General features: G+C 55.4%; 1 protein-coding gene across 1 annotated transcript; it reads left to right on the top strand.

The window, feature by feature from the left end:
* The first annotated feature begins 344 nt into the window (after positions 1-344).
* Positions 345-7,371, top strand: PROX2 (prospero homeobox 2). The gene is given in 5 exon segments (XM_059849991.1): positions 345-667; positions 2,506-4,269; positions 4,775-4,886; positions 5,334-5,528; positions 5,629-7,371. Coding segments are annotated over 4 exon segments (2,187 nt in total). The 5' UTR covers positions 345-667; positions 2,506-2,575; the 3' UTR covers positions 5,815-7,371.
* The last annotated feature ends 683 nt before the right edge of the window (positions 7,372-8,054 follow it).

Genomic DNA, 8,054 nt, shown 5'->3' with positions numbered 1-8,054 from the left:
TGAGTAGCTGGTGGGATCTGGGCCAGCTTGTCAGCCTGGTGTATTTGCATCACCTCACCAACATTTCACCATCCTGGGTCCTGAATGGGGCTTCCGGCCAAATTCCAGGCGAAAATTGCTCCTCTGGGCCTCTGCCCACCTGGGCAGCCAGCAACTCGGCACCGGATAGCCCTTGCCTGTCTGGCTCCAGGGGTTACGAGTGCGGCAGACAGCAGGGAAGGTGGCCGGACGCTGGCTCTGGGCCTGACCTCCTGGGTGTCCATCTGCATATTCAGAAGTCGTTCCCAGCTGGTTGGCTGCCTCCGGCCTCCCCACTCCCTCTTTAAAGGCCCCGAGCGCGGCAGGAGGACGCGCCGGCGCTGCCTCTGCGGCACCCCGCGCCCCGGGGCTGCCCACGGGCACCGCGCTCCGGGGCTGCCCCTGCTCCCCGCGCTCCCGGGGCTGCCCGCGGCCAGGCTCGGGCACCGCTGCCACCGCACAGAGCCATGCGGCCGCCGGGGAAGGCTCTGCGGGAAATTGCCGTCCGGAGGGACAGCGCGCTGCTCCGTGCGCGGCTGTGCCACCGAGGAGCGCCCAGGGAGCCCGTGAGGGGTGGCTTCAGTTTTGGAGAAGGCACACTGACCTCGTCTTCTGAGCATCTTCCTTTCGTTCCTGTCTTTTTCCTCAGGTAGGAGGAGTCTCGGCTGCTTTTTAGTGTTCTGGAGAGTGGCACTAGTGAAAGCTGCCAGTGAGAGTGGGAACCAAAGCGCACGCACCTGCTAACTTCGTGTGGAAAGAGCTGCATCGGCAGGAGGAGTTTGCTTAGGACAGCACCTTCTGGTCCTGCTCTGCCAGGGACGCTGTGAGGGGGAGCCAGGGCCACCCCAGCGGGCTGCCGTGGTCTGGGACGGGAGGCTCTGCTCCCTCCCTCCAAATCTCCAGAAGAAAAGCGGTGGTGCTGGAAACCTTAAGCAGGTGGAGATCACCTTGCCAGCCCTGAGTTGATCTGTTTAAAAGGGGTGTATCACCCAGCCTTCCGGGGGGCTGGGAAACCTCAACCCAGGAGACAGGTAAGCTCCTGACCTTGCTGTTGAGCACAGCAGACGAGAGAAATTGTGAGCAAGTGTAGAAAAACAAGTGAGGTTACAGGACCACACCATCGAGGAAAGGATAAAGGCTGGATGGAGTCTCGGACTGGAATGTGTTTGCTATGTGACTGTGTTTGCTGTGTGACTGTGTTGGGTGCAGACGGCAGGCTGAGAGGCAGCTGCAGGCAATGGTCGAGCTTCTAACACAAGGGCTGGATGTTGAGTGCTGCTGGCACCCCAGCCTTGTGCTGGCTGTGGATAAACTGAGCAGTTTGAAAGACCCTACAGCAGACTCTTAGGAAAATGAAACCCTAATGGTCAGGAGACAACACAGATCAACACGTGGTGTCAGATAACCAAGAAAATACTTGGTTTGTCAAGACTATGGGTCTGCAAAAGGTAGAGCTCTCCCAGGCACCTCCCTGGAATTCAGGGTGTTTAAAGAAAGGCAACCTGCTAAAAACCGCTGAGAAAAAACCCTTTTTCTACACTGTCTGGAGGACTTGGTGTGGAGCAGTTACAGGGACAGGAGACTGATGGTGTTGAAAATGATCAGGTATTTCTGGGAACAGCAAAAGAATCTCAGGCATTAAACGTGTCTGGAAAAGACAAGCGCTGTCCTAATTTAGTGGTGCAAAGCAGCTGCTCGTTAATGTGGGTAAGGAAGAAACATCCCACAGGGGCAGTTACTGTGTAATTGCCCAGGATACAATGTTTTACACTTCTTTCACAAAGCTGCGCGAGCGGGGAATGAGCAGAGGGGGTGAATCCCTGCTTGGAGCCAGCGTGACAATTTTAAGCCTGGGGCTGCTGGCTCAGTATTTTTTCTCTTCCCTGATAATCCCCATCCTCATTTCTTTTATCCAGTGTTTTGCCAAGCACTTAGGAACCCCATGTTGTGTTAGCCTGAACATCTTGATGTATCCTGCTCACAGCAGTTCACGTTGCACTTTTACCCCCTCTGCGCCCTCTTCCACCAGCCTGTTTGTGCTGGCCCAGCCCCCAAGTGCTGCCACCCATCCCGTGCCCTGGGGGCTCTGCTGGGGGTCTTGGGGCCAACAGAAGCTGGCAGCACCCACGGCCTTGCTGGCTGTGTGAATACCTTCACCAGGGATGCAGCTGCTCCCCTGTGCTCTGCCAACACCCAGGAGCACCCAAACCCACCCTTTGCCCAGGTGTACGTGGCAGAGGGCTCTGCTTGCTGCTCCCTGCCCTCACAGCAGAGTCCACAATCTCTGGATTGTGGAGGGCAGTTTCCCCAGATGCCTCTGGTGCAGATGCAGCTGGTGATGTGGGAAGTTTGTGGTGCCAGGCACTGCTGGGCCCAAAGCAGGTGAAATGTACTCTGGGCACGATGAATGCCTGGCTGGTAGGTGGGTGGTGGGGTGGTGCCCAGGGCATTGCTGCTGTCATGTGACACCTGACCGTCTGCTCACAGGTTTTGCAGTGTCTGGAAGTTTCTGCCTGGGGTCATTGCCTGGTGAAATAGTTTTTGCAGGGGAGGAGGAATGCCATGGAAATCTGTGAGAAAAAAATCTCTGGCCCTGTGCTTGGAAAACTGCTGTATGTGGTCCTGTTTCTTGCTCTTTCTCCAGTTCCACAGCACTAGCAGGCTGAAACATCAAACATCTGGGAAGCCTGCCAGCCTGTCCAGGCAGGAAGAAGATTCAATGGACAGCAGGACTGGCTTTGAGCAGGATAGAGACTGTGCCACTTCAGGGCATGGCCAGGGGCTGAAATTGGAGCCCTGTTTCCAGACTGACTCTCTCTTGCCTTCCCCCAGTGCATCCCTGATACCACAGCTCCTCAGCCACACAATGGTTGGCAGGAACCTGGATCCCACCATTCTTTTCCCTTCCTCTCAGGCAGTGGCCCTGCCTCATGACTACAAATGTGGTGCACGTCCTGGAGAAGAAGCACAAGACCTGGCTTTCCCCAGGACCCGTGCCCCAGCTCGGGTCCCCTGTGCTGGTGATGGGGACCAGCTCTCCATCCAGCACCCACGGGAGCAGCTCTGTGACCAGCACTTACGAGCCAAGCGGGCCAGGGTGGAGAGCATCATCCAGGGCATGAGCCTCCCACCAGCCCCGCAGGCATTTGACACGAGCCTGGAGGCAGCTTTTAGGCATGAGAGGGAAAGGGGTGGTGAGATGACCCAGGAGAGCAAGAGGAAGCCAAGAGTGCCCCAGCAGGGCACGGGGGCTGCTGGAAGAGTGGCTCCCACGGGGGGCAGCTCCCATGCCAAGGGCTGCCAGCAGCTGAAAGAGCAGCTCTGCTTTTTAGAGCAGCAGTTGAGGTGGCTTCAAGAGAAGTTCTACCAAGTCTGTGACTCTGAGGATGCTGCCCAAACACAGGAAGATTCAGAGAAAGTGCAGCCAGTGCCTGGAAAGCCTGAAGACAGACTGAACGAGGACAGTGCCACTGCCACCAGCAACCCACGCAAAGTGCCCCTCAGGAGGAGTGTCCTGGAGGCGTGTGGGCTGGAGAAGGCTGAGGACAGAGGTGACACAGGTGGCCTGCCCTCGGCAGTGAGGGTACTCTCACAGGCACTGAAGCATGAGCTGTCTGTGGTGACATCCCAGGTAGTGGACTCTGTCCTGAAGACTGTCTGGCCAAAGGCAGACAGCCACATCCAGAAGCAGCACCACAGCTTTCCGATGCTGGGGCCAGATGCCAGGAGAGTATATACTGCTGGTGGGAAATGCAGAAAGCCACTTGCTAAGCCATCTCCCATGAATGCACCAGGCTCCCTGGGATCACCCCAGGCTGAGGTCCTGCCAGGAGCTTTGGGGAAGAGCCTGGGCTCTTATTCTGCCTCCTTCAGCTCAAAGGGGGTCAGAAAATCCTCTCGGGTACCCAGCATGGATTATTCCCTGGGCTCAGCCACCCCGGTGCAGCACAGCCAGCTGCTGAGCCAGCTGTTGGGCTACAGCCAGCACAGCCTCTGGGGCAGTGACTCTTGTGAGAGCCCATCTGCTCTGGAGAGGGGTTCTCCAGAGCCCCTCAAGTTGCCCTGGGGAACTGTTAAACTGAGGTCATCGATTGTGAGACAGCAGCAGCACCATCCCCTGCCCCTGAGCCCTGCCAGCATGGAAAGCCTGGCACTACTGCCAGCTGGCAGGGATGGCCACGGTGAGCTGCCAGCTGCAAATGATGGAGTGCCCTTTGCCTCGACCCACATATCCTTTGGGGGCAGCTAGAGGTCCCTGGGGAATGTGCTCCCCTTGTCCTCTGGAGCCACAGCTTGGCACTGCCCCTGCTGGTCTCCGCAGGGCCAAGGTCCCTGCTGCTCCACAGGGGGCTAAACAGGTGTGGGCAGAAAAAGAGTCCTAAGCCACGGAGGGGCACTGCCACTCATCAGCGTTGGCCAGATGCTGTAGCATAGATGTGGGTATAAACCAGGAGCTACCAAGCCTCCTTTCGGGCCAAACTGGGGGTCCTGTCATCCTAAACCATGAGCAGGAGTCTCACAGAAATTCTGGTTCTCACAAGACTGTGAAGTGCTATGGGGAGCATTAGCTTCCTCAGGGATTCTCAAGGGAAAAAACAGAAAAACAGTGGCTGTTCAGCCAAGGATGAACCCCCTCCGCCACCCTGACAGGCCATGAGGGGCTGTTGTGGGCACGGGGCATGCACGTGTCAGGGGTGGTGCTCAGGGACATGCGGAGCTCGGGGTTTGGTACGTGTAGGCTTTCCTTGACCCCAAGGCAGATGCAGGAGGCGCTGACCCCCGGGCACCTGAAGAAGGCCAAGCTGATGTTTTTCTTCACCCGCTACCCCAGCTCCACTCTGCTGAAGACCTACTTCCTTGATGTGCAGGTAAAAGAGCAGCAGCCAGAACTGCTGCTGGGTGGGGCTCCCGTGTGGTGTGGCACCTAGCCTGCCTCCCTGGGGAACCATGAGGAAAGGGCTGGTCTTGTGTCCCCCCGCCTTGCTGGCAGGAGATGGGGGACAGCACCCATTTCTGCGTGGGCAGCCCAGGAGCAGGTGCAAAGGGCGGTGGCAGACATGGGCTGTCAGCTCTTCACCCCGTGCAATCGAGTTATTCAGATTAAAGCACCCCATGAATGTGCTTCCTCACTGCAGGGCAGCTGGGATCCAAGTCTCAGTGTGGAGAACACCTTGGACACGCTGATGTCATCGCCCCAGCTTGGGGCAGAGCTGGGTTTGGGCCAGTCCAGCAGCTCCTGGCTGGGTTTGCAGGGACTCGTGGGTAGGGAGGATTCAAGCTGGCCTAACACCATCCTCTGGCTGTTCCCCCACCAGTTCAGCCGCTGCATTACCTCCCAGCTCATCAAGTGGTTCAGCAACTTCCGTGAGTTTTACTACATCCAGGTGGAGAAGTTTGCCCGGCAGGCCCTGCTGGAGGGTGTTGTGGATGCTTGCACTCTCCAGGTTTCCCGGGACTCAGAGCTCTTCCGTGCCCTCAACATGCACTACAACAAGGGGAATGACTTCGAGGTGAGGAGGGGGATGGGGGGAGAGTGGGTGGTAGTGTTTGTGGGGGTGAGGAGGCACCATGACACGGTGGTGTCACTGGCTGACGCCTGTCTTGCTGCAGGTGCCAGGGCGCTTCCTGGAGGTGGCCAGCCTGACACTGCAGGAGTTCTTCAGTGCCGTCAGGGCAGGCAAGGATGCCGACCCCTCCTGGAAGAAACCCATTTACAAAATCATTTCCAAACTGGACAGTGACATCCCAGAAGGGTTCAAAGCTGCTGGCTGCTCCCAGGAACTGCTCCACAGCTGAGTCTCTGTGAAAGCAGCCTTGGGTTGTGTGCGCAGCCACCACGTGCACCTCATGGGCACTCTGTACAGCACCTGTTATTTGGGGTATTCTCTCAGAGAGCCATGCACTCTCTGTAAGACAGCTCCTTAGGTGAGGCCTATCACTTCCCTCATGTGCTGGGATTTTATGCTGTGTTGCATATGCTGCATTGTGTGCATTGTATTCTGCTGCTCAGAACTGGTGAGGACCACCAGAAGGGAGGGACAGAGAGGAAGCCATCAGGTTGGAGCCTGAGAAGTTGCCCTGCCCCAGCTCTCCCTATGACCCTGACTGAGCCACCTTCATTCTCTCTTCCAGAGGGTCAAAAACCAGGGCAAACAGCCTTGCTGTTTATAAAACAGGAAGAGGTCCTAGTAGTGGGCAAAGTTTCCTTGGCACAGCAGACTAGCGGATGTACTGAGTCCAAAAGCATGACTCAGTATCTGTCCAGATACAACACACCAGTGTCCAAAGAAAACAGCTGGTGAATTCCAGCACTTCAAGTACTCCATGGGGATAGTTGTTCCTGTCTGGGATATGTAAAAACTATGTTTGTTGTAGCCAACAAGAATAACACTCTCCTCCACCTCCCCACCTCCCCTGTGCTGTTAGACAAGACCCCCCACCCCGTGCAGCTCTGTGCCATGGCCAAGCAGGTGTGTGCTCTCCAGCAGTGCTCTCCGGGATGCTGGAGGAGAGCAGGGTGCACAGCCAGCTCTGCCTGGCACTCCAAAGAGCCTCCATCAGCCCATCACCTGGGAGGACAGCTCCATGTTAAACACCCATCCATGTTCCCTCACACCATGCTCCTTCTGGCAAAACTGCCTCAAGCATCTCTGTTCTGTACTCTGCCCTTGGTGAAAGAGGAGAATGTTATTTGAGATCCATCAGTCCTTGTGGGTTTAACACAAGCTGGGGAAGAGCTGGGCCTTGACATCTACAACCTCATTGCTGTAAGGGCTGTAAACTCAAGGAGGTTTCTTTACCCTGTGGCTGTGACTTAGTGGCCACTTTTCTACCTGATGGAGCATGGTGAAGTGTTTTGTGTTAAGGGCTCTCTAATCCTGACAGAGGTGGCAGTGGAGAGGAAAAGGCTGTGAAGAGGAGGGAGTCCTGACAGAGGCATGGCACGAGGGCACTGGGAGGGCAGTGATGAGCAACCACATACCCACGTAAAACCCTCAGGGAGAAGAAGACTGGGAAAAGGCCAGGGTAATTTTGGGTGGGCTGTAAGGTGTCAGCTGGTACTAGAGTGCAGCAAGTGACTCTTGAGAATCACAGCTCCAGCATCAGACAAGTGCATGGGGTGATCCACAGGCAATGCATCTACAGGAGTAAAGAAGTGGAAACATCAGGACATAATGGGGAGCTCCGAAATAGGAGCAGTTTGACAATGGTTCCCCCCATTACGAGTGTGGCCACCCAGATTTCCTGCTTCATTTGTATATTTATTTCTCCAAGTCTGTATATTTTACAACTCCAACACCAAATTTACGTGATTCCTTTTTAAATAAACACATTGTTTAAGCTACCCCTTTACATCCCTGAAGACCTATTTGATGATGTCTGTTCTAAAGAGTCTTCATAGAAATTTCTTGCTTTTTGTTGGGAAAAATAACACTGCAGCAAAAGGGCAGTCCTTCTGCCAGCATCTCTGTGGGGTCAAGCAGGCCCCACTACCCAACACCAGCTCCTTTACAGCTGCCCCCTCAACCCAGTGCCTCTTGGTTAGTCTGCTCTGAAGGGCAACTTGTGAGGATCAGGAAGGGGGGGCTGGAGGTACACGGAGACATATTCCAAAGCTTAAGGGTGCTGGACTCAAATGTACAATATGGGATAAATGCTCCTGGTGGTACCATTAATGTGGCCTTCCTGCAGGCAATAACAACCTCAGAGCTTAAGTAATGCTTTGGATAGGCAAAACCAAAGCTGCTGGAAAGGGGAATGATGGGCTGGCTCAGGGAAGGGTCAGCAAATTCATGTGTTCATAGCTAAATAATTAGGGAACATAAGGTACAGGTTTACTGGAGGCATCCCGCTTAAACAAAGCCTTTCACACAGAGTTCCTGGTGGGGGTAACAGTTTCTTGCTTCCTGGGGTAACATGAAAGTCCATGAGTGTCAGTAAAACAGCAGGTGGGGGACCGAGTACAAGACAGTGCCCCAAATCCCAGTCATGCAATGGCTGAGGTTGTAGAAGATATCTGGAGGTCATCTTGTCAA

Source organism: Haemorhous mexicanus, chromosome 6 (genome assembly GCF_027477595.1).
Source record: "Haemorhous mexicanus isolate bHaeMex1 chromosome 6, bHaeMex1.pri, whole genome shotgun sequence".
Taxonomy (NCBI): domain Eukaryota; kingdom Metazoa; phylum Chordata; class Aves; order Passeriformes; family Fringillidae; genus Haemorhous; species Haemorhous mexicanus.
Note: the sequence above shows the minus strand (reverse complement) of the source record. Positions and strands in the feature narration are given on the sequence as shown.